The following is a 25,688-nucleotide window of genomic DNA, read 5'->3' as shown; positions in this document are numbered from 1 at the left end:
AACACTCTCAAGTCTGCTCTTTTCTGTGGTGTAAGCCTCATTTGTTTGCAGTCAGTCTTGCATCAGGCCTAATTTTGGAGCTGGGGCAGGTAGAATCTGAGTTTTATGGCAAACCCACCTTTCCTCCAGTTTCCCACTGGGACCCTGATATTTCTCTCTATAAATTACTGTGAGCTTTGTTAAGGAGGATAGTGGAAAACTGAGAAGGAATGCTGAATGGTTGCAGGAATTAAATTTAATTTGAAAATTGCTTAATAGGCCATGGGGTTTATTTCTCTTATACAAATTATATACAGATATCTCTGTGGTTATTATGAGTGCAATGAAGCTATACTGGTTACAGAAATATTCTGGAGTATAATTTTTTTATTTCTTCCAGATTTGGGACAAAACTCTTACCTTCTGAGGTTTTGTGTTGTTGTTTTTTCCATTTTACAAGATTTTCAAGGTTGTCATAAAACACAGCTTAGATCATGAATTTCTGTTCAGAAATCTGTACTGGTTTCCTACTGACTATGAGCTTAAAGTTTAATTTATACGTCCTTCTGGGAAACTTTTCCTCTCTGTGTTGTGCTTGCCTCCTGGCCATCTGAAAAAGCCTTGGGAGAAGCTGTCATTAAGGATTTGCATGTATATTTTCAGACTATCTTTCCCATCAAGCTCCAACCATCCGACTATCTTTCCTTTTTTTTTTTTGTTCAGGTGGAGACAGAAATCCAGCGTGTCTCAGAGGCATATGAGAACCTTGTGAAGTCATCATCCAAAAGGGAGGCCCTGGAGAAAGCCATGAGAAACAAGCTTGAGGGTGAGATTCGAAGGATGCATGACTTCAACAGAGATCTGAGAGGTGAGGGAATAACTTTTGAAACACTGGCCAAGATTGTGAAGGGAAGGGCTAAGGAGCATACATTAAGGCTCTTAAGTTCATCCAGCCCACTAGTATGATCAGTAAATTGCGGGGCATAGACCAGGCTAGGTTTTGGTGGCCACAGTAATACTTGGTTCCAAACTTGCTTAATAAAAGTGGGGTGAGCTGATGTGTTAATCAGATGGCACCCATTGTGGGACTCCTGGACCTACCTGGCTTCCACAATCTGTGCTGCCTCTCTTCCTTTATAGCTTTTTCAGAAAGAAGCCTATCTTTTCGATGTGCAACCTTGAAATAGTGATACCCTTTATTGTTTCTAGGACTCCCTCCTTGTATTTTTACCTTAACATGTAATCTTGAAGATGGTGAAAAATAACCTCTTCAACATCTTCAAAACTGATGATGTTGGAGATGTTATTTTCTATCTTTGGGTTTAGGGTATCTTATATATGCAATGAGGGAACTTAACTAGATGCTGCCTATGATCCCCTTCCAGCTTTGACATTACATGATTTTAAAGACTTATAATAACTTTGATGCTCTTTAGCAAGGTGAATGAAAGGTATATATTCAGGGATAAATTCCTTTGTGGAAATTTAGAATTCTGCACTTTGATTTTGTTAGCAAGGAGTGAAAATGTTAAGTATTCCCCTCCCTTTTCCCTGCCATGGTCTAGGCCCACATTTGCAAACTTATGTTTGCGTTGCCCATTCCTGTGTAACAAGAAGAAGTAGGCCTGTTTTGCCCAAGATCAGCCCTCAGAGAGCCAACAGCATGGAAGTTTGCGTATAGGGCCCTGTTTATTCTGTCATAATTCCACAGAGCGTCTGGAGACGGCCAACAAGCAGCTTGCAGAGAAGGAATATGAAGGTTCAGAGGATACCAGGAAAACCATCTCTCAGCTCTTTGCAAAAAGTAAGTCTGAAAGCTTCAGCAGTAGGTATTAATGTATGGATGGGAATGAGGTATGTGGAAATGTCATACAGTTCATTTAGCCTTCTAGAACAGCCAGGGTAGAATGAATATCATCTAGGGAGTATTTTTTGTGTTCAAGCATGAAGTTGGGAGATTTTGTTTTTTTCCTCCTAGGCCAAGAAGGCTGCTCTCAAAAACATCTAGTCACATCAGCATGGCTCCTTCTGTATTAAGCCAGAGAAGCCCTTTGAAATCCCTGCTTTTGTCATGGCTAGCTGAAAAGGACCTCAGTGACCATGAAGTCTCTTAATTTTGAAGGGATTTGTTATTGAAGGCTTCATGTGCTGGCTCTGGTAGAGATGGGATTAACACGCAGGATTGATGATTGCTGTTTGCCGTACCTAACCTGCACGTGGGGCTCCCTTAGTTATAACACTCTGTATTATTATATCATTACACCTTGGTGGACTGCAAGCATAGGAGAGGGGAACCATTTCTAGAGCCTGAACCAATGACTCTGGTAGAGTCGGAGGGTATGGGGGAAGGCAGAGCTATATCTTCCTAATAATAGTGTTTCCTTTGTCTGGAAATACTAGGACAGTTACAATGAATTAATCCTCTTCTTTATTGGTCCTTAATGGACTCCACTCAGCTAGACAATGCCTCATTCTTTCCATTTGCCACAATAAAACCAGCAATAAAAACAGCACATTTGATTGAATCCATAGGGAGAATGAGTTTGCAAAAAACAGATGAACTACCCTCATTTCTTCAGATGCCTATAATTGGTGTCCCCTACCTCCAGCCTCCCTCAGTGCAGCTCCCAGCTGGAGTAATGCTTGGTAGGGACTTGTCTGTCAGCCCCCATCTCTTCTGGGCTTCCACATGACCTTTGATGGTCATTCCATGTAGCCTCCAGTTAGCTTTTACACGTTTTTTGCTCTTTTCTTACAATATCTGTCCTCCCTTCCTGGGTTACTCTGTCATGCTCTGGCTTCAGAACTGGGATTTTTTTCTTCCTCATTTCTCTGAACCTCCTGTTCCTTTGTTAGCATATCTTAGAAGAAGGAATGTAATTTTTCTAGTATCACTGGTACCTAGGGTAAATTGTGAAGTTGTTCTTCTGATGTCACAGTTATCCTGGAAGCTAGCTAACTGGTGGAGATGGTGGCAGACTCCCAGGGAAAAACAAAGCAAAACAGAAAATGTATGGATTCTTGACCTGAAACTGCTACTTGACATTCCTCCCTGTGTAGAGAAGGCATTTCAGGTGCCCTAGTAGCTTTTATACTGATTTATAAAATGTGGTAATTTAGTAAATTGAACTGTATTAACAGCAGAGTGAAAGACTGTTAACTGGTTCTAGAAGAGAAAAATAGACTCCATCTAGTAGTCAGGGAAGAGGACATGAGTTATGGTCCCTTAATTTCTGTTGCCTTTGGACATCAACAGGGTGCTGCGTGGTTGAAACTGTGGCAGGAGAAAAGAAAGCCCTCTTGAGAAGCCTCCCTGGGGAATGTGCTCAATCCACCCTAGAGAGGCCAGACCAACTAGACCCTACTAGAAGGCAGTCTGGCATGGTAGACAATGTTTAGAACAACTTGTCCTTTAGTATGATCTCCAATACTTATTACCAGTTGTGGGACCTTGAGCAAGTTACTCTTGTGCTCTGAGTCTCTATTTTCTCATATGCAAAATGGAGAAGAGAATAATACTTCTTTATATGGTTGTTCTAAGGATTAAGTTAGTATAACACTTAGTACTCAATAAGTATTCAGAAAATGTTCATTTTTTCCCAAGATACATCTGAATTGATATGTAAAGTCAGAGTGGGAAGGAAGGCCAGGCTGCCTTATTAAAATTTCTCCTACAAACTTAAGTATTAATGTCTCAAGAAGAAGGATACTCTACTTCCAGATAGGAATCAAAACTGTTAATTTGAATATCTGGTATGAGGTCTGTCCTAGTTAAAAGGGGAGGAACCTAGAAAGGCATGGAACATAACTACATGTGTCATGATCATCTGTAGCTACAATGCAATCTTGGATTGATCTCAGTTTAAAAATAATGTTAATAACTAAAGGGTAGGATTTGAGGTTTTATATGTTTTATAAAATGCCATTTTTAGATTGATTTAATATGCTTTCATGAGGAAACTGGGGAAAATTTGGAGGGGGATCAATTGTTCTTTTGCCAATATAAGACCATTTGAAGATATAAAATTGAGGAGGTAAGCCTACCTGTTTTTATGATATGTGTGTGTGTTTTTTGTGTGTGTATTACTTTTCTAACAGTTTTTATATCTCCTCTTTCTCATTGCTTCTGTACAGCCATTAAGTGACTGTTCTTGATTTACACAGCTAGTGGTAGAGCCAGTGATAGAGTCCAGATCTTGGTGTCCTGGTTCATTTAGCTGTATGTTAGAATACTAGAATGTTTAGTGATTGGTATGATTATCAGTTTTCCTCATGTTAGGTTTTGAGCCAGCTCCAGAATGGCAGTATTGGTATTTCATGTCCTGATAGATAAGGAAAGCCAGAGGGAGAAGGAGAAGCTGGAAGCGGAGCTGGCCACTGCCCGTTCTACCAATGAGGACCAAAGACGACACATCGAAATCCGAGACCAGGCTCTGAGCAACGCCCAGGCCAAGGTGGTAAAGCTAGAGGAAGAGGTATGTGTAGTTTCCTCAGGTATCATACAAGCCTGAGGTTGGAAGATCTGGGAAATCTAGGGCCCTGGGGGCTCCTTATTTTGGTGAATTGGCAGCTGCACTATATTCCAACAAGAAGGTACCATCTGCTACTTCTAGTTACAGCTGTGCTGATGTGAGTGGACTCTGATTTATTTTCTCTGCAAGTTCCTTCTTTTTGCTCCAGAATAGAAAATCACCAAGGTCAAGGAGCAATTTCCATTTGCTCATTCGCATAAAAAGCTAACAACCCTCCCAGGTTCTTACTATGAGCCTAGCCCTGCCTTAAGCCTATGACATATATGCATATTTTAAATTCCTGCCCTTCCAGGGCTTTAAAGCTTTATTTTGGAAGGGCTAGAAAATGATTTCAGATAATTTAAAGTACCCCAAGGATTTTGAAATCAGAATGATCCCTGTCTCCACATGCTCAGTGCAAACTTGGTCTCTTCAGGTAAAAAAAAATGAATCTTGACAGCTCTGCCTCTTGTTGTTGGACTTATTTAGCAGATGGATTTTAGGATGGAAGCAATCTGAGGGATATGGAATGGGATGGAACCCAGGGATGATTTAGCTTATGGAAGGCCAGGAGCTACGTCCTGGCTCTTACTGGCTTGGTTCTGGAATGTAGATATGTGTTGGGATGAAGTTGTCAGTTATTTCTGTCTGAGGATGGAGCCTTCCCTTGATAAATGCAGGGGACCCCAAACTACTAAGCATAATGATTAATCTCAATGTAGATGTTACTCTATTATAACACTAAACTGCATTTGTGTGAAATAGAGGGAGATTTGTTGCTGGCTTGTCATTAATTAATCTTGCATGTCAGTTGTTATTATATTGGAGTACTACTAACTCTTAGATGTTTTATACTTCAAGGAATGGGTGTGTTCCAGCAAAAATTGGTGCTAAAGTATAAATTGGTAAAGAAAATTTCACATCTCACTGACTTATCTATTCTAAAATTTGAATTAAGAGAATAAGTAGCCTCCATTATAACAAGTCGAAAGCTTTATAAACTTGAGACAAAAAAAATCTTTAGTGGCCAAACCCTCAGAATTGTGGTTATTGCATGTGAAGTATTTTTCCTACCTTCATTCATTATCTGGGTTCTTTTCCCTCAGTAAGAATGATTAGGCATCCTACAGATCTCTTGACTTACAGATATCTTTTGCTTCCTTTGGAGGGTATTAAAATACTTATTGGAGCTGGGTTGTGGGTTTATACTTTTCTAGTAGGTAGTACCATCTAATCTATGGTGTCTTTTAACCCTAATTGCTTAATTGTTAAATATTGGGTTGTATAAATCAGGCTAATGTCCTGTTTCATGAATTGTCTACATCAGAAATACTGCTAAGTCGCTTTACTGAAAATGAGGAATACTTGTATACTCATGATGTCCAGGCCTAAAGAGCTTAGCACACCCTTTAGCCTTTTGCTATATCTCATATACTCCCTTCCTTTCCCTTTTTGTGAGGAAATTACAGAGTAAATTACAGGATGAAGCTGACTGCATTTTTTTTGAGAGGGGAAAACTGAGAGACCTGCTGAGAAGAAGTAGTTCGCTGGTGGTCAAATGGCAAGTCTTAGATAGAGTCAAGAATAAAACTATAATCTCATGACTCTTCATTTCTTAGACCTTGTTGCCTGTCTCCCTGTCTGAATCATCCTTTGGTTCCACTCCCAAAAAGAAAATGTGGGCGCTTGTTTAGATTTAGTAACCTCTGCATCTTTTAATTTAAAAAAGATTGTTTCACCCATTGGGCCCTTCTTTTTTGACAGACTATGAGAAGCTTATTCAGACTGTGCTGAGATTGGGGTGTACACAACAGCCCCATGGTCTCTCCGAGAAAGGGGCCTATCTAGTTGGAGATAAATGGGGACAAAGACTCTGTAACCATTCCGGTTTGCACTGAACGAAGGCTCAATAGTAACTGGTTACTTATTAATCATGAAAATAATATACATGTATGGAGAGAATGTTATTCTGGGCAGCCCTCATTGACATAGTTGACTGAACTATATATCTGGTTTCAGACTTCTGAGGCTTTTCTGGGAATTTCAGAGATTTTAGTCTTTTTTCAGGGCCCTACCCCCAAATATGTAGATTTATAATTTATAATTTAAAGAAGAAGTTAATATTGGGTGAGGATTGTATGATAACATCTACTGGACAGATATCTCAAATGAGGTCATCAATTATTGTTAATTTTTTAGTCCTCATCCAACTTGTACTTTGTCTTGGAGTATAGTTGTTGGGAAATTCTGAATTGATGTTGCTGAAAGCGGTGGAACATTTGATGGGGAGAGTAGGCTGGGAACCTCCTATCCAGCAGAATCCAGAGGCAGAGGCCATGTAATATCTTTATGCTCTCAAATCAGATCACCTCTAGCACATAGAGAGGCTCAAAATCATATCTCAGGGAAAATCAACTGATTCTTATCTTCATTTTTGTTCTGATAGACTATCAGAGCAGGATTTACTCCTGGGTGGTGTTTATCCTATATACTCTATAATATACAAAGGAAAACACTCCTTTCCCTCACCCTCAAATAGAGGAATTGATAATTGAAGTTTTGATTTTCTTCTGTGACACAACTCCCATCAAGCCTTGTTCTTTTTGGGGTAATTTTTAAATTATGGAACATAAAGAAGGTATTTAAGGTGAATAGGTAGCTCTGGAACTACTTTAGGAAGGAGTCTTTCTTGTGATTCCTTTACAAAATTGGTGAAAAAATTTAAAGAAAAAAGGGCATTCATGAATAAATGAATGCCTTCTCTATCTGTTAGAAATAGGTCAATAAGTTAATGTTTGAAGGCAGAGGAATATGTCAGATGACTGCCTGTGTCTCATATAAACAAATAATTTAATTATGGCTTACAAACAGCACCACAAATTTTCCTTGGAAATTCTTCCAAAGAAAACCTTTCTAGTCTACTTAGCAAATGAGAAATTGGGAAACTTACTCAAATTAAACCTTTCGTCTAGAGAGTATTTTGTTAGCTTACTAAGTGCAAGGTAACTCAGGTAACTATTTTGCACTGTATCAAGATGGGCAGGTCGATACATATATCGAGTCATATTTTTTACTTGAAACTAATATAACGTTATATGTTAGTTATATCTCAATAAAATAAAAGATGGTCAAGGAAAGATTATGACTACTTTAATGGTTTGAGGAATCTTGCTTTCATTTATGTCTTTCTCAACAATGTCGTCATTTAGATACTTTTTCTGAAACCCACTCCATCTTTCTAATCACATTAAGTGTCTCGCCCATGATATACTACATTCACTGTGTTTTAAGCTCTACACAGAAATGGTGCCTCTGGCTTATAGAGAATATTCTCCTCCAATCACAACTTTCTCTTTGAAGTTCAGCACAGATTATCTCATGGACTTTGCTGTACTGACATGGAGGGAGGTATCTTACTAGGAAGGGGGGTAGCACTATAAAGAGCAGACCTGTTTTTGGTGAGTCACTATGATCCAGGTCTTGCCACCAATCTTCTGCCTACACAGTAGGCAGCCAGCCGAGACAAATGGTGCCTTTCTATCCTTGCCTTTATCTTTCAGTACACATAGGTCTTACTGAAGTGGAGGTTCATTAAACTCCAACTCAAAAGAACTCTTGTGTCCTACAGCAACCATGGTATTAACCATTCAAAGAGACCTCCCCCTGTCCTCACCCACTAATTTGACCTCACTGGAGAGTTTTGACAGATGCCTAGCATATTCACTTACAAGGCTCAAGGCTGGCTGCTGTCTTAGGATACAGAGTTGAGCTACCACTAGGGTAATTGTTTCAAGGATGGTGGGAAAAAGGCCCTGGCAAAATCAAAGAGAGAAGAGGCTGCGGGTGGGTTGCTTAACTGAGCAAAATGCACAGGAAGGGACAGAGCAGAATGTGGGAGGACTGGAAGTAAAAGCCAGTGAGCTTTGTTCTTTAGCTTTAGGCTAGAATGATAGCTACAGAGATTCAAAAGAAAAAAAAAGCCCAAGTGTTAACAGAAATTTAGGAAAAAAGGGCCCAAGTGTTAACCCTTTCTGAACTGCAATGGCTGCTGATGATTTAGACCTCACAGGGATTACTCTTGGTGGCATTGCTTTTTCCAGAGCCCTTTTGCAACTCCACTTGATTCTCCAAAACTAAATTTATATTGTTTCACTATATTTTCTCCATTATTCTTCATAGTTAATATTTTATCTTATTTCTAGATCTCTTGCCACTTACTTGATTTAACTTTTTTGATTATAGATGCATAATTTTCTGCCATCACACTTATCCATGATGTACCATAACTAGTCTCTTCCTTTCCCAATATTAGAGGAAGATGTTCTAGGCATAGACATTTATATGTCTAATCCAAAATAATCTTCAAACGATAGGATTTTGTTGTATAAGTAAAACTCACAATGGTTATGATGGATCATAAATGTGGATGGAGGATCCGAGGGTGTGAATTATGTGTGCATTTAAAGGGTTGATAGGATTTCAGATAACATACATATATACCCAGGAATCTTCCAGAATGTTCTGTTGATGAATTTTGAACATATTTGAAGTACATTTTATCTAAGGATGACAATTCCCATAATTAAGGCAGCTTATTTTCTTTGAAGTATGTGTTGCTCCACCCAATATTTTAAGAAATTATGCCCCCACCCCAAGTATGGATGTAGTGACCTCTCCAAGCTTGATTTTTCTCAGTTTCCCCAGAAAATTTTGGTTTTTGAAATTCCCAAATTGGAAGCTTTGTGTACTTTTTCTTTAATCTCCTTAAGAGAATAAACTCCATTCCCTTGATAGCAAGTTTCTAGAGGTGGTTTCTACTCTTAAATTCTTTTAATATCCACCAGTGAACCACAGCCTCTTGGCAATGGACAGAGGCAGCTTGCTAATACCAGGGTAGTGTTACCAAATTGCTTCAGAGGGAACTCTTTCTTGGAGCCAGGGGCTCCTGGGTAAGGCTAAATCAAATCAAATGGAAATCACTGAAGGTTTATGGAGCAACATATAACTAGTTGCATGAAGGAGAGGAACAAAGAACATATACTTCTATTGTGATATTTGTGACACAATGATGGTTTAGAGTTATAGGCAATAGATGGAAAGATGAAAATCAGACATAATGAAGGATATCCTCTGTGGCACTGGACTTAGCTCTGTATTAATAGTCTCAATGTCCTTTAAACAATGCAGTGTGTGTATATATTGGTGTTCATCCAGCTATTAATAATAGTCCACTCTCTCTACCTGTTCCTCTACATTAAAAAATAATTTATTAAAACTTTACTTTTTAAATGCTCTTTTAGGTTTATAGCAAAATTAAGAGGAATGTATAGAGAATTCCGATATATCTCCTGACCCCCACACAAGCATAGCCTCCCCCAATATCAACATCCCCCACCTGAGTGGTACATTTGTTACAGTTAAACTCACACTGACATAGCATAATCACCCAAAGTCCATAGTTTACATTGTGGCTCATTCTTTGTGTTGTAGGCTCTATGGGTTTGGATAAATGTATAATGAGATATATCCATCAATATGGTACCATATGTAATATTTTCACTACCTTAAAAATCCCATGTTCTACCTGTTCATTCCTACTTCATATATATAAAGTGCACACAGATTATATAGTTAGTGATAAATCTAGGAGAAAACCCATATCTCTTAATTCTAAAATATTCTATCCTATAATTTCTCCACCAGTGAATAAATAGAGAAGGTTAATGATTAAATCACTTCTCTGGAAATGGCTAAGACAAATGAGTAGCATTAGGGGCCCTGGAAGTAATTCCGTATGTAGCCATTCTTTAAAAAATAAATTTGAAAGACATCCACAGTTGTTGGAAGAAAGAAAGATATGCTATCACATGGTATTCATTTGCAGGGATCAGATTTTTCCTGAGTCAGAAGGGGGTTAAGAGGTGTGCCAAATGCTTCGGAATGTGTTCAAATTATTGCAAAAGTGCAATGGAAAAGTATGAGATTGAGCTCAAGAGTATTTGTTCTATTCTTCAATAGGTTGTTTTCCTGCTGTTATTTCTCCTAATTTATCCCTTTAAAAACTTATTTCTTCATAGGAATAATTTGAAACCCTTATCTTGATTTGCCAAGCAAAGTAAATACATTTAAGAATATGTGTTTATTGTTTGCGGTATTATAGTATAGTTGCAGTATTATAGTTAAGCTATGTTATGCTCATTTTTTTTGTATTTGATAGTTATTTAATATTAACTGGTCACCAAGAGTATAGGGAACAATGATTTAGAACCAAAACCTAAGAGAAATATGATGGAAAATACAAGGACCCTGCCCTTAAGTGGCTTATGGGATACTGCCCTCCAATGGAGCAAATACTTTGTCTTGCTTCCCATTTCACTACTACTGCTCTCAGATGTAAAATAGGGCCTGGAACATGATAAGCATTCAACAAATATCTCTTGAATGAATGAATAAATGAATGTACAAATGAACGAAATCTTCTAAAATGATTGCTAATAAAGCACACATTATGAGAGACTCTAAGGAAAAAGCAGCAATCAGGGAGGGCTAGGTAAGATTATTCAAGGAAGAACTAGAGAGTTCAGTGAGATGGTGAGGAGGGATGAAGAAATGATCAGACTGATACAAATATTGATCATTTACATTATAGACCTGGTAGAATTTTCATTAGGAGCCTAGAATATTGACAAAGGCATTTGAAGAGCCATATGTAGGCTAGACTGGAGAAAATATGACAGTAAACTGGGGGGTGGTTGATTGAAAAGAATCAAGTAGTTTGAGATATGAGAGAGAGTTCTGATTGAAAAAGTAAGAGAGGTAGTATAAAAGTGCCTCGGATATAGTAGGTACTTACTCAATACTGCTTGAATGGATGTGCTAGCAGTAGATTGCTTTTGTTCTTAAATACTGCACTTTCATAATATATTCCATGGGAAAGTCTGTTATAGCCATTGTATGTAGGCTGGACTGATCGTGTGTATGTGTCCTTGTGTTCATGACTACTTGTGTATAGATGGAAGAGGGCAGCTGGAAAGTAGGGAGATATGTTAGGTTATTATTATTTTATTAATAATTTTTGTTTTTAATTACAGTTGATACACAATATCATATTAGTTTTGGGTGTACAATATACTGATTGGATGTTTATATAATGTACGAAGGAATCACCTCAATAATCTAATACCCACCTGCAACATACATAGTTATTATCATATTATTATCGTTATTCTATTTTGCAATTACAGTTGATACTCATTACTGTTTCATATTAGTTTTAGGTATACATAATAATGGTTAGATTTATGAAATTTATGAAGTTACCCCCCTGCTTAGTATAATGCCCACCTGGCACTATACATAGTTATGAAAATATTATTAACTATATTTCCTATGCTATACTTTACATCTCCATAACTATTTCTAACTACCAATTTGTACCTCTAAATTCCTTCCCTCCCTTCACCCATCTCTCCAAACCCCTTTCCATCTGGCAACCATCAAAACGTTTTCTGCATCTATGATTTTGTCTCTGCTTTCTTTGTTTGTTTATATTGTATTTTAATTCCACATATAAGTGAAATCATATGGTATTTTTCTTTCTCTGTCTAACTTTTTTCTTTTAGCATAATAACCTCTAGGTCCATCCATGTTGTTGTAGATAGCAAGATTTCATTCTTTTTTATGAGTGAGTAATGTTGCATATATGTACCAGTTCATTTTTATCTATTCGTCTGTTGATGTACACTTAGTTTGCTCCCAAGTCTTGGCTATTGTAAATAATGCTGCAATAAACATATAGATGTGTCTTCATTTTAAATGAGTATTTTGAGTTTCTTTGGATAAATATCCAGAAGTAGAATTACTGGGCCCTTCTTTATCTCTTGGCATAGCCTTTGTTTTAAAGTATACTTTGGCATAAGTACCTCAGCTTTTCTTACGTATCCATTTTCATGAAATATCTTTTTTCTATCCCTTTACTTTCAGTTTTTGTGTCTTTTTTTTAATTAAGCTTATTGGGGTAACATTCGTTAATAAAATTATGTAATTGTACATTATATTTTTGCAGGTGTACATTATAATTTCACATCTGTATATTCTATTGTGTGTTTACCACCTAAAGTCCAGTTTCCCTCAGCTATCATATATTTAATCCCCTTTACCCACTTCACCCTACCCCTACCCCCTATATTTGACCCCCTTTACCCCGTCTACCTCCTCCCTCCCCTCATCTCCTACCCTCTGGTAACCACTAGTCTGTAGTCCATGTCCGTGAGTCTTTGTTTGTCCTGTTCATCGTGTGTCTTTCCTTCTGAAGTGAGTCTCTCGTAGGTAGTATATATAGGGTCTTGTTTTCTTATCTATTCAGCCACCTATTTTTTTCATTGGAGCATTTAATTCTTTTTCATTTGAAGTACTCGTTGATAGATATGTAGTCATTGTCATTTGTTATTCATATTTTTTATCCTTTTTTTTCTTCTTAAAGAAGTCCCTTTAACATTTGTTGTGATACTGGTTTGGTGGTGATGAATTCCTTTAGCTTTCTCTTGTCTGGGAAGCTATTTATCTGTACTTCAGTACTAAATGAGAGCCTTACTGTGTAGAGTAATCTTGGTTGTAAGTCCTTTTCATCACTTTGAATATTTCCTGCCAATCCCTTCTCATCTGCAAAGTTTCTGTTGAGAAATCAGCTGACAGTCTTATGGGAGCTCCCTTGTAAGTAACTAACTTCCTTTCTCTTGCTGCATTTAGCAGTCTCTCTTTGTCTTTAATGTTTGGCATTTTAATGATAATGTATCTTGGTGTGGGCCTCTTTGGGTTCATCTTGTCTGGGACTCTCGCTCCTTCTTGGGCTTGAACGTCTATTTCCTTCACAAGCTTAGGAGAGTTTTCTGTCATTATTTCTTCAAATAGGTTTTTAATTCCTTGCTGTCTCTCTTCTCTTTCTGGTACCCCTGTGTTGCAAATGTTGGTATGCTTGATGTCATCCAAGATGGCCTTTAAACTGCCCTCATATTTTTGGATTAGTTTTTCTTGTTGCTGATTTGATTGAGTTTTTTCTGTTACCTTATCTTCCAAAACACTGATTCGGTCCTCTGCTTTATCTAATCTACTGTCAATTCCTTCTAATGTATTCTTCATTTCAGTTATTTGATCCTTCATTTCTGACTTTTAAAATATTGTTATTTCCATTTTTATGTTTCCTATCTCTTTTTTGAAGTTCTCACTTAGATCATCGAGCATCCTATAACCAGTGTTTTGAACTCAGCATCTGGTTGATTGTGTGTCTCCATTTTGTTTAGTTCTTTTTCTGGAGCTTTATTCTGTTCCTTCATTTGGAATACGTTTTTTTGTTTCCCCATTTTAGCAGCCTCCCTATGTTTGTTTTTATGTATTAGGTATGGCTGCTATGTCTCCTGATCTTTGTAGAATGGCCTTATGTAGTAGGTGTGCTGTGGGTCCCAATGGTGCAGTCTCTTTGGTCACCTGAGCTCAGTGAGCCAGATATGTCCCTTCTGTGGTTTGTATATGTCCTCCTAGTGTAGTTGTGCTTTAATTGCTATTGGCACGTCTGTGGGAGGTATTGACCCCAGGCCAATTGGTTTTGAAGACTGGCTGTACTACAGTGGAGGAGGGGCTGACCAGATGGAACAAGATTCACTTTAGTGGCATTCTGGTGCCTCTCTGAGTCAGCAGTTTGGCTGTGTTGTTTTTGGAGGTGGTTGAGTGGTGCTCTGGTGTGGTCTGAAGTTGTGCACTGGTGTGTTGGTTCTGGGGCCTTTTGTGAGAGGCTCTGGTGCAGGCCAGGGTCAGCTGCTGACTGTGCCCCACCCAGGGCCATTTGATATGAGCTACCAAGTGATATGAAGATGATTGCCACTTGTGCTATGCTTGGAGGTGTCTGGGAGAGGCTAAACAGCAGATTGAGGCCTGTTGCCACTAGTGTTAGGCTTCAGGCTGCTTAGCAAGAGGTACAGGGCACATGTAGGCCAGATGCTGCTAGTTTGGGAGATTTTAGGAGAGTCTTTGGCATGAGCCAAGACAGGCCATTTGTATGGAAAAGCCACTGTAAGCAGCTCAGGTGGACCTGCAGGTTGGGTGGGGAAGAGTCCCAGAAAACCACCAGGGTGGGGCAAATGGTGCTAGCTGGGTCTATAGACACCCAGATATAGAGCCCGCCTATGAGTGCAGGCTTGGTGATGGGAGAGTTCAACAATGGAACAGTGACTTCTGCCAGCATTTCTGTCAGGGTGAAAGTTGCCCCTCTAGCCCTTGGCCTGAAGGCAGACAATTCTCTTCCTCCCCATATGACCCTGGTAACCTTAGAGTTTCTACTCCAGCACTGGAACTCAGAGTTTATGAATCTGTCAGAGAATAAGCCCTTACACAGTTTCTTTAAGAGGAATGCCTCACTGTCTAAGAGGAATTACTCAGATTCCAGCAGCCCTGTCTTTCTCAGCCACAATCTCCACTGGTTTTCACAGCTAGAACTTATGTAGACTTCTCTTCCCAGCATTGGAACACTGAACTTAGAAGCCTGATGTGGAGCTGGGACCCCTCACTCCACGGGGAAACTTCCATATTTGAGATATTCCTCCCTACATTTAACCACTGCATATGAGTGTGGGACCAGCATGTTTCACATCACTACTCCTCCTACCTGTATCAAGATGGTTTCTTCTGTATATCCCCAGCTGTAGGACTTCTGTTCAGGTAGAATTCAGGTGATTCTCAATGATGGTTGTTCTGTAGTTTAGTTGTAATTTTGAGATGGTCATGGCAGGAGGCAAATACAGTATTTACTTACTCTGCCTTCTTGCCTGGGAAGCCTTACGTTATTATTATAACAACTTAGTTGTAAAATAAGTACTTAAACTATGTAGGCTATGCAAATATAAGGAAATTAAAGATTATGAGAATGTTAGTTAGAATTAAGACATAGTGATAAATAGTGATAGATTGGATATGGTGGACAAAGGAAAGAGTGAAGAATAGCATTTCCAAAATGTTGATACTGGAAAAATAGGGTAAGTGAGGACAATGACTGAACTATAGAAGGGATAGCATTTTGGAAAAAGATGAAAGTAGTCTTGGACATATTAAGTGTCATAGTAAGAAATTTTGTACTCCGGTAGAAGTTTGTGATGAGAGAAAACATGATAACTCTAAAAATATAAATATACACTGCTGTTGAAAGTATGGATGAAGGTGATCTCCAGTAGTGTAGAACAAGATTTCTTAAGCTCAGCATTATTGACATTTGGTGCCAGATAATTGTTTGGTGGTAGTATTGGAAGAGGCTGTCTCATGCACTGTGGGATATTTAGCAATATCCTTGTCTTCTACCCATGAGATCAAGGTAGCACCAATCCCCCAACTATTTCAACCAAAAATGTCTCCACACATTGTTAAATGTTCCCTGAAGTGTAATCGCCCCCAGTTAAGCATTGGATAGAGGCAAAAGAGTAAATTACCATCAGTTGGATCTTTGAGGTACAACAGAAAGTAGGGGTGAGTTTGGAAAGGAAGATGGGTCTAAAACATCAAGACAGAGAGTAAGACTGATTTGAGAAGTGACAACTGACACCACAGAAATAAAAGGGATTATAAGAAAATCCTACAAATAATTATATACCAACAAATTGAACAATCTAGAAGAAATGGATAAATTCCTAGAAACAGAAAATCTGAATGGACCAATTACTATGAAAGAAATTGAATCTGTAACCAAAAATCTCCCAATAAACAAAAGTCCTGTACCAGATGGCTTCACAAGTCAATTCTACTAAATATTCAGAAAATTAACAGCTATCCTTCTCAAATGATTCCAAAAAATTCAAGAGGAGGGAAGGCCCCCAAGCTTATTTTATGTAGTAATGCTGATTTCAAAACCAAAGACATTACAAAAAATTATCGGCCGATATCCCTGGTGAACATATATGCAAAAATCCTCAACAAAATAATAGTAAATGGAATTCAGCAATATATTATAAAGATCATACACCATGATCAAGTGTAATTTGTTCCTGGAATGCAAAGTTGGTTCAATAGCCACATGTCGATTAACATGATATACCACATGGACAAAATGAAGGATAAAAATTATGTGATCAATAGATACAGAAAAAGTATTTGACAAAATTTAGCATCTTTTTATGATAAAAACTCCCAGCAAAGTGTCAATAGATGGACCATACCTCAGCATAATAAAGGCCATCTATTACAAACCTACAGTGAACATCATATGCAATGGGGAAATGCTAAAAGTGTTTCCCTTAAGATTAGGAACAAGACACAGATGTCCACTTTCACCACTTTTATTCAACATAGTATTGGCAATCCTAGCCACAGCAATCAGAGAGAAAAAAAAAAGAAAGGAAGGAAGGAAGAAAGGAAAAGCATCCAAATTGGATAAGAAAAAGTAAAACTGTCATTATTTGCATAGGACATGATAATGTATATAGAGAACCCTAAATATTCCACACCAAAAAAAAAATACTATTAGAATTGATAAATGAATTCGGTAAAGTAGTAGAATACAAAATTAATATTCAGAACATGGTTGCATTTTTATACACCAATAATAAACTATCTGAAAGAGAAATTAAGAAAACAATCCCATTAATGGTTGCATCAAAAAAAATACCTAGGAGTAAACTTGACCAAGCAGGTAAAAGACCTCAAGATATTATGTCACTGAAGAAAGAAAATGAAGAAGATACAGATAAGTGGGAGCATATGCCATGCTTATAGATAGAAAGAATTAACATTATTGAAATGTTTGTACTACCCAAAGCAATCTATAGATTCAATACAGTCCCTAAGAGAATACTAGTGGCATTTTTTATAGGACCAGAAAAAAGAATTTAAAAACTTATATGGAACCATAAAAGGCCCCAAATAACCATGGCAATCTTGAGTAAAAGAACAAAGTTGGAGGTAGCATGCTGCCTGATATCACACTATATTGCAAGGCTATAGGAATTAATACAGCATGATACTGACATGAAAGCAGACACACAGATCAAAGTAACGGAGTAGAGAATCCAGAAGTAAGCCGATGCTTATATGATCATTTAATCTATGACACATCAGGCAAGAATATACAATGGAGTAAAGACAGTCTATTCAATAAATGGTGTTGGGAAAACTGGAAAAATAGGTGCAAAAAAATGAAACTAGACCACTTTCTTACACCATATTTAAAAATATAAATAATAAACTCAAAATGGTTTAAAGACTTAAATGTAAGACCCCAAACTATAAATCTCCTCAAAGAAAATATAGGTAGTAAACTCACTGATATTGCTACTAGTAATTTCTTTTTGGATATATCTCCTTGGTCAAGGGAAATGTAAGAAAAAATAAACAAATGAGACTATGTCAAACTAAAAAGTTTTAGCACAGCAAAGGAAACCATCAACAAAACGAAAAAACAGCCTACTAAATGGAAGAAAATATTCACCAATGATACATGTAATAAGATGTTCATATCCAAAATTTATAAAGAACTCATTCATCTCTAGACCTGAGCTAAAACCTTAGTTTTGGGAACTTTTCATGTGAAGCTTTTACTTCCTTGAACAGTGAAGATATAGAAAAATAAATAATTTAATATCCTATGGATACTATACACATTATATGTTCTGTGTCTTGTATACATGTACATGCAATGAATGGTGAAATAACATGGGGTCCTCAGAAATCTTAAGTTTGTAACCATGGGGAAGTGTCAAGTGTGAAAAGATAATGGAGTGAGGTAAATAAATGAGATAGGAGGCCCATTCTCCAGGGAAGACAGACAACACAAGTTATATATATTCAAAGATATAGCAATATTTTTAAATGAAGTTTTATGTAAAGCTCTATTATATAAAACACATAAAAGAAGAGCCATTTGATACAACTCACCAACCATAGGGCCCTCTGAAGAACTCAAGCGGCTTGCACTTTATTTATAAAGGACCAGACAGTACGTTTTTTTGGTTTTGTAGACAATACAGTTTCTTTTGCAACTGCAAATGCTCAACTCTGCCACTAAAGCAGGAAAGCAGTCATAGCCAATATATAAATGAATGGCTAAGGCTGGATTTGGTCCACTGCTGACTATTTTAATTTGCTGACTTCTAAAACCCTCTTCATTTTTCACAAATTGGGACTCTGAGGATGAGAGCAGGGAAGCAGATTATCATTAAAAGCAGATCTAGGACTAGATCCTAAGTTTCATGATTGCCACCTTGTTCTTTCACCTTTCATTTTGGTGTCAAATATAAATTTCTGATTCTCTCTCTCTCTCCCCTCTCCCTCTCCCCCTCCCTCTCCCTCTCCCCCTCCCTCTCCCTCCCCCCCCCCGTGTGTGTGTGTGTGTGTGTGTGTACTCACAATGTGTGTATGTGGTGGGGAATGAGCTCTGCCTAAGGGTCTTTAGTTAAACAGTACCTTTGAGTATAGGTAAACCATTTCTAATAAAGTAGAAGTGCCCCTAAATCATGTCATTTTGAGAGAGTATGGTTTCCTGGCAGCTACTCATTGCTTTCCTTTAATTGTATATCCAATGAAGGGCCTTGCTGTATAAAGATAACCAAATCTCTCCTGCATGAAGTTTTGAGGCCTCGTGTTATATGTCTTTCTGGGGAAAATGGCTATGATTTTACTGTCTTGACTATACACTAATATGATATTTAGAGTTACTGACATAATGAGAATTCTGCCAAGGCTACCCGAAGTGAATGTTCAAAATTGAGAGGACTAGAGCATAACTCTGGCATCAACTTTTTTAATAAAGAAAAACGACTCTGAGTACTTTTTGTACCAGACAGTCTACTAACCACTTCATGTATTACCTCATTAGATCCTTATAGATGTATATTGTATTATTATCTCCATGTTATTGATGAATGAGTTAGTGGAAGCTCAGGGAAATTAAGTAGCTTGCCTGAGGTTGCACGCCTAGTGAGTGGGAGAGCCAAGATTTGGACTTGGGCAGTCTGAGGCCAGAGCTTGTGACCTTTACCCTTTTACTGTATGGCCTCTCTCTTTACCTAAGAAGGAATGACCGACATTTCTGTTGGCATTGGAAGATGAAGTTGGGGGCCCAGGATGTCCTAATTATTGATATAACATTTGAGGGGCTTAGCACATAAGATAAGTTTGTAAAGGAGAGGCAGATAACAGAGGGGATTTATCTTGATAAAGATAAAAATGGAGCATATAATATCTAGGATAGTAGAGGAGTCTCTCTCTATATAGAGGAGATCTAGAAAACAGTATGTAACTTAGAAGATAGGTGACATTGCTGATTGCATCTATAGGGTCTTGCATTGTTAACATCCAAAAGTTGTCTTTTTCTATCCTTACCTATCCAGAGATTAAGCTTTTACTAGGTGATCATGGTGTTTATAGGTGAGTGGCACTCTTCTTTTAAAGGAGTTAGGAGAATTATGCCAGCAATAGAGGTCCTGGTACCTTTTGGAAAATCACAATGGGATTTTTTCATGGCCTGCTTTGTGGAAGTTGTCTTATCTGCATGCCTATCTTCAGCCAACTCAGAAAAGTCTCTAGGCCTTTATGGTTTTTCCCTTTCATAGGGTTGACTTAGTGACTTCTGCTGAGGATGCCTTTGCTATATGATATTGAGGTTTCCTTTCTCAAGAAAGACAGATCATGGAGAAATTCACCTGGACCTGGACTGCTTATTTTTCAGTTCTCTGAACTTACATTGCAGTACTTTACCATCAAGGCAAGAACTACATGCATTCTAACTTTAATTGCTTTTAAGTATAACTGCTTTAAGCCTCAGTAATTATAGTTAGCATTCTCTGCATTAACACTGCACTACTCCCCTAAGATTTTCAGAGTGATTCACAAATAAATGCATTCAAATTTAAATGGCTCATGAGGATTATAGAACCCCAAAGATGAAGAATGGAGGATATTTCCTGCATTCCAATTATTCAAATCTTAGCAAATAGGAAGGCAGAGGCACCCATGACCTAAAGGTCTTCATTGCCCTTCTCAAGTGTTGTAACAAATAAATAGTTACATAATCAAGGAAAGAAGGGTTTAAGCTTATTGAGACAAAGAGAATGATGATTTTTGTTTGTTTTATTTCTCAGGAAAAGGTCTAATGGATAAAAACCTCTAGATTCAACTTGTCTCATCTGGTTTATAAGGTTAGTTTTGAACTAGGCCTTGGAGTGAAAGGAAATGTCAAGAAAGTAAAGAAAAATTTTAAATGTTTTCTTTTCCCAGTCGTGTAGACAAAGCATACCATAGGTCTGGTAGGAAAATATAAGATAGGTTTTCTTGCACCTAGGGAAAGTTCAGCAATTCCAATTTGGAGAATTTCCCCATTATTACATGTCGTTGCTGTCTGAATGGACATTCTGCATAGCAGTGATTTGGACTCATTACAATTAAGGAATCACCTAGTTTCTGCAATAGGAAAGTCAAGTTGGTCCTGCTGGGTTGGCCCCAGCTAAATGAGTGTGGGCAATGCTGGTAGTGTGGGTGACCTCTTACACTGAAACTGTCTGTTTAGGTAGCTCGAGGGCTTGAGAATTTGTTGAAAAGTTAGAGTTGAGATAAAATCTTGAATTTCCCTTTGACCAAGTTTTCGACAATGTTTTCAGATTTAAATTGTAATAATGAAAAAATCCCTAACCTCAGCTTCCATGAAAAAGCTGATGGGTTGGAAGAATTATGCTTTATAAAGAGTCCAGTTGATTTTATTAGCAAGAAAGGCACCCCACAAGTATTATGAAAAACAAAATCTACTAACTTACTCACAAATTTGGGAAGGATGCATTTTCTCTTGTTTTCTTAGTTGTCGAAGGTGTGTATACCTTCTTTAAAGAGAGATCCTCCTCATTTCTTCCTCCCTGTGGAGCCAGGATTTGGCTTGTAAGTTGCAAGGGTACAAAGAATTCAAATTCTTAGTCTCAGCCTGCTTCTGCCTTTGCTTTTATATATGGCTCATAGACTTCCAAAGAGGAAGAATCATGTTTTACTAATTTAGTCTTATATTTGATTCATTAGTTTGATTCTTTAGGGATCTTTAAAGGTCTCAGAATGAAAGTTGAAAGATTACAGTCCAATGTTATCAACTCAGGCTCATGGGTGAGGCAGAAATTGCAAATAACATATATTCTTTTAATAAAGGGTAATTACCAAGATTACAGACTTCAAAAAGACAATTATAGCCTCTTCATACTTTTTTCTCTTTCTTAGAGAGGAGACAGCTATATAAAGGGGAGTGGGTTTCCTTTCCATGCCAAGTTAAGCTTTTCTCCCTGGAGAGTCCTCCTTTTTTAAAGCATTTCTCTACTATAATAACAAAGGTAAGATATGCCTTTCCCCTAGAATATTCCAGTTTAAAGTGAAGAAGAGCAGAAGTGAGGACATTCATAAATGGTTGCCATCTACTATTAAGAGCTTTCCCTCTACTGTTACTTCCAGCAGTAGAGTCTGTCTTAGATTCTATTGGTGGAAATAGACTTGGGGCAGACTTAGAGATGGGGAGAGAGGAAGAGATTAAAAGGGAACTCCTAATTCCTATGTCTCATCCCAGTCTCTGTATGATAAATACAAAGCAGCCTGTTACTCTTCAAGAAGAACCTTCTTGCCATTCATTCTGTTTTGGAGCTGGACATGAAGAGATCTAAACAGAGGGCTGGAATTTGGAGTTGCATAACTGACCCTGCTGTTCTCTTTCCTTCCATCTTGTGACTCTCCTAACCTGGGTTTTCAGCTGAAAAAGAAGCAGGTGTATGTTGATAAGGTGGAAAAGATGCAGCAGGCCCTTGTACAGCTCCAGGCAGCATGTGAAAAACGTGAGCAGCTAGAACAACGTCTCCGGACACGGCTGGAGAGAGAGCTGGAATCCCTCAGAATTCAACAGGTTTGGAGAAAAGAAAATGAGTGTTCTTCATTGCTTACTTCTCACTTGGTGTTTGGCATAAAGAGAAAAATCACACTCTTGCTCATCTTTAGGATTTTTGCCCCATGTGATCTTGCTTTAACTCCCAATTATAAAAATGAAGCCTGCTTCCTTAGCTTTCCATTCCAGCAAAAACCTTAATGCCTATTATTTTGCATGTTTTATTTTTCACATGAACCCCAGAAACAGTAGAACCAACAAGAAGTGAAGATACTATACAAATACACTCCTAATCATTTTAGAAGTGGAAATGGTCTTTAGAATCATCTGGCTATACCCCTCCCCATTTTTAGTTGAGAGAAAATCAAGACCCAGAGGAGGTTGCCTGATTCACTGAAGCTCACATATCAAGCTGGGGGCAAGGTAGAGACCAAATTCTAGATTTTTAATTCCCATTTCTATTTTGTACCATGCCAGCAGGCAGGGATGGTGGCTTTTAAATCATTGATCCACTTGCTGAGCAGCATGACAATTTGGTATGGCAAGCTCCTTTCCTGATCAAGGGAGTCTCATATTCAAGCCCAAGAGACAAAGTCATATGGCCTTAGGAGGAAATCTGAATTCCCTTTGCTTCAGAATCAGAGTCCAAACTGAAGTGGCTTGGACAAAAATCCTTTCCAAACACAGGGCTTCTTCAAATGGAACTTAGCCACCATGGTTCTTCTTTCACTAATCTAAGGGGTTTTGGCATCTCCCCTAACAGCGCCAGGGCAACTCTCAGCCCACCAATGTTTCAGAATACAATGCTATGGCACTGATGGAGCTCCTTCGTGAGAAGGAGGAGAGGATCCTGGCCTTGGAAGCTGATATGACTAAGTGGGAGCAGAAGTATTTAGAGGAGAATGTAATGAGACATTTTGCTCTGGATGCTGCTGCAACCGTAGCTGCTCAGAGGTAAGTACTTGGCTGGTAGAGTCACTCCTTGAAGGGCATGGGAGAGGGGAGGGCGGGTAAAACAAAAAGGTAACATTAATAGATTTCCCAGTGTGCTTTTATTTATTCTGTAATGTTCTGTGTTTCCACCCCCCCCCACCCTTCCTCCGGCCCAGTTTCTGCTTAAGTGTGTTCTTGCACTGGTTATAAAGGAACTGAACAACTATGGGGGCAGAGGGTCAAGGATTTGAAAATGAAAGTTACTTACAAACTTATTGGAACCATAGTTCGACTTTCCTCAGGAGCCAGAACAATTATAAATGGAATCAACTGAACATTTGCACACCTACTTTGACAGAGTCATGGTTTCTTTTAGCCACATATGAAGACTTCTTTGTTTAGCCCCTGGACTAGAGTGAAAGCCTCTCCAGAGAAATGCCACTCAACAACTAAATGTCACTCAGGAGTGGCTGTTGCCATTTGATAGCTCTGGCTTGTCCAAGGTATGCCAAAGCCTGTGCTGAACATGAATCCACCCTTGCCCTTTAAGAAGGTCTATATTTAAGGGCTAAATTCTCTGTGTCCATGAGTCCATCACATGTAAGTAGTCACATTCCATTTGGTAAGAAAAAGTAGCAGGAGTACTTTTTAAAATTTATTGCTTCTTATGTTCCCCTTATCACATTATAAATGTTAATTATTGATCTTTGGAGGAAACAATGTTCTTATCCAGGTCGTCTCACTATAGTTCATAATCATCAGCTGGAAAAGAAAGAAACAATGACAATAAGTAAGTTCAAATCAAGAGATGACATTGGTTGTGGAGATACAGTCAGAATCTAGGTCTGGATTTGGGTATCTAAATTGGGATATAGCATATTGCGCCCAGCTAGGTCTCTGTCCAGAAACTTATTAAGAATCACGGTGTTGGTTTTAGCAATGAGTTGGCAGAGTCTGGAAGTGCTTGCCAGATATTGGGCTGGGTTGTGTGTGTGGAGCGGGCAGTGGATACATTTAGTTTTGAATCCTTCTCATGCCAAATCTGAGGGAGATTAGTTTAAGAGATGGACTGGTGGTTTTAAAACCTGCTTCCAATCCACCAGGAATAATCTTAACGTTTCTCTCATATGCTCTTTCTCTAGATATTACCTATAAACCTTAAATAGATTTAAATCTCCTTTATCTTGATTTTGAGGTCCTCATAGGCTTAAGCTTACTTGTCTTGTTTTCTCAGAACAGTGTGCTCAGTACATACCAGTATAGTAATACAGTGCACAGAAACCCCAGCTGTGCTAGATGATTGAGAAGTTTGTAGGCAGAATAGAAGCAGAATTAATTCTAATTTTATCTGCTAGCTTCCATGAAAAAAACCTGTGCGCAGCACTTATTCAGCGCTTATTTAGGAAACCCTAACACTGTAAAGGAGATGCAAGGTAGTTCTGACACCTTTGGACAGAAACTTAGAAAGATATGGCTCATGAAGGTGTGCGCTATGAGAAAATGTTGGAAAGCCAGGATTCTTGGTACTAGGAGGTTCTCTGCTGAAACTGATTTCATAGTGGACTCCAAGTCAAGATGCAGGAAAGCAAAGGGATTGTTACTGGGGCCTGGTATAAAGAAATGACCACCTTTCCTTCCTCCATGGAAAGATTCTTTTTTAACATTTTTAAATTAAAATTATTGGGGTAACATTGGTTAATAAAATCAAATCCATTTCAATGTATAATTCAATACTAGGTCATATACATATTGCATTGTGTGTCCACTACCCAAAATTATACTACCTTCTATCATGAAAATTTTAACCCCATTTACCCCTATCTATCTTCTTCCTTCCCCCACCTTCCCTCTGGTAACCATGAATTCACTATCTGTGTCCACAAATCTCTGTTTGTCAGGTTTGTTTGTTGTTTTTAGTTTTATATCCCGTATATGAGTGAAATGATATGGTTCTCAACTTTTTCTGTTTGACTTATTTTGCTTAGCATGATAATTTCAAGATCCATCTACGTTGATGCAAATAGCAGCATTTCATCTTTTCTTATGGTTGAATAATATTCCATCGTATATATCTACCTTTATCCAATGTAGTTTCTTTATCCAGTTATCTATCATAGGACACTTCGGTTGTTTCTGTGTCCTGGTCACTATAAATAATGCTGCTGTGAACATCAGGGTGCATATATCTTTGAGGATAAATATTTTCAGGTTTTTTGGGTGAATACCCAGAAGAGGAATTGCTGGATTCATAGTAATTATATATGGTAATTTAATTCTTAATTTTTTGAGGAACTTCCATACTGTTTTCCATAGTGGCTGTACCATAAATTATTACATTCCCACCAGCAGTGTATGAGGGTTCCTTTTTCTCCACATCCTCTCCAATAGTT

At 38.1% G+C, this 25,688-nt stretch overlaps 1 protein-coding gene across 1 annotated transcript in view; it reads left to right on the top strand.

The window, feature by feature from the left end:
* AMOT (angiomotin) overlaps nucleotides 1-25,688 on the top strand; it is a 67,452-nt gene that overhangs the window by 25,479 nt on the left and 16,285 nt on the right. Inside the window, exons 6-10 of the mRNA XM_016142753.2 lie at nucleotides 703-847; nucleotides 1,691-1,783; nucleotides 4,309-4,454; nucleotides 22,237-22,386; nucleotides 23,129-23,319. Coding sequence (XP_015998239.2) covers nucleotides 703-847; nucleotides 1,691-1,783; nucleotides 4,309-4,454; nucleotides 22,237-22,386; nucleotides 23,129-23,319 — 725 coding nt within the window. The remainder of the gene's footprint in view (nucleotides 1-702; nucleotides 848-1,690; nucleotides 1,784-4,308; nucleotides 4,455-22,236; nucleotides 22,387-23,128; nucleotides 23,320-25,688) is intronic.

The sequence above is a fragment of the Rousettus aegyptiacus genome, unplaced genomic scaffold (assembly GCF_014176215.1).
Source record: "Rousettus aegyptiacus isolate mRouAeg1 unplaced genomic scaffold, mRouAeg1.p scaffold_m13_p_9, whole genome shotgun sequence".
Classification (NCBI taxonomy): Eukaryota; Metazoa; Chordata; class Mammalia; order Chiroptera; family Pteropodidae; genus Rousettus; species Rousettus aegyptiacus.
Note: the sequence above shows the minus strand (reverse complement) of the source record. Positions and strands in the feature narration are given on the sequence as shown.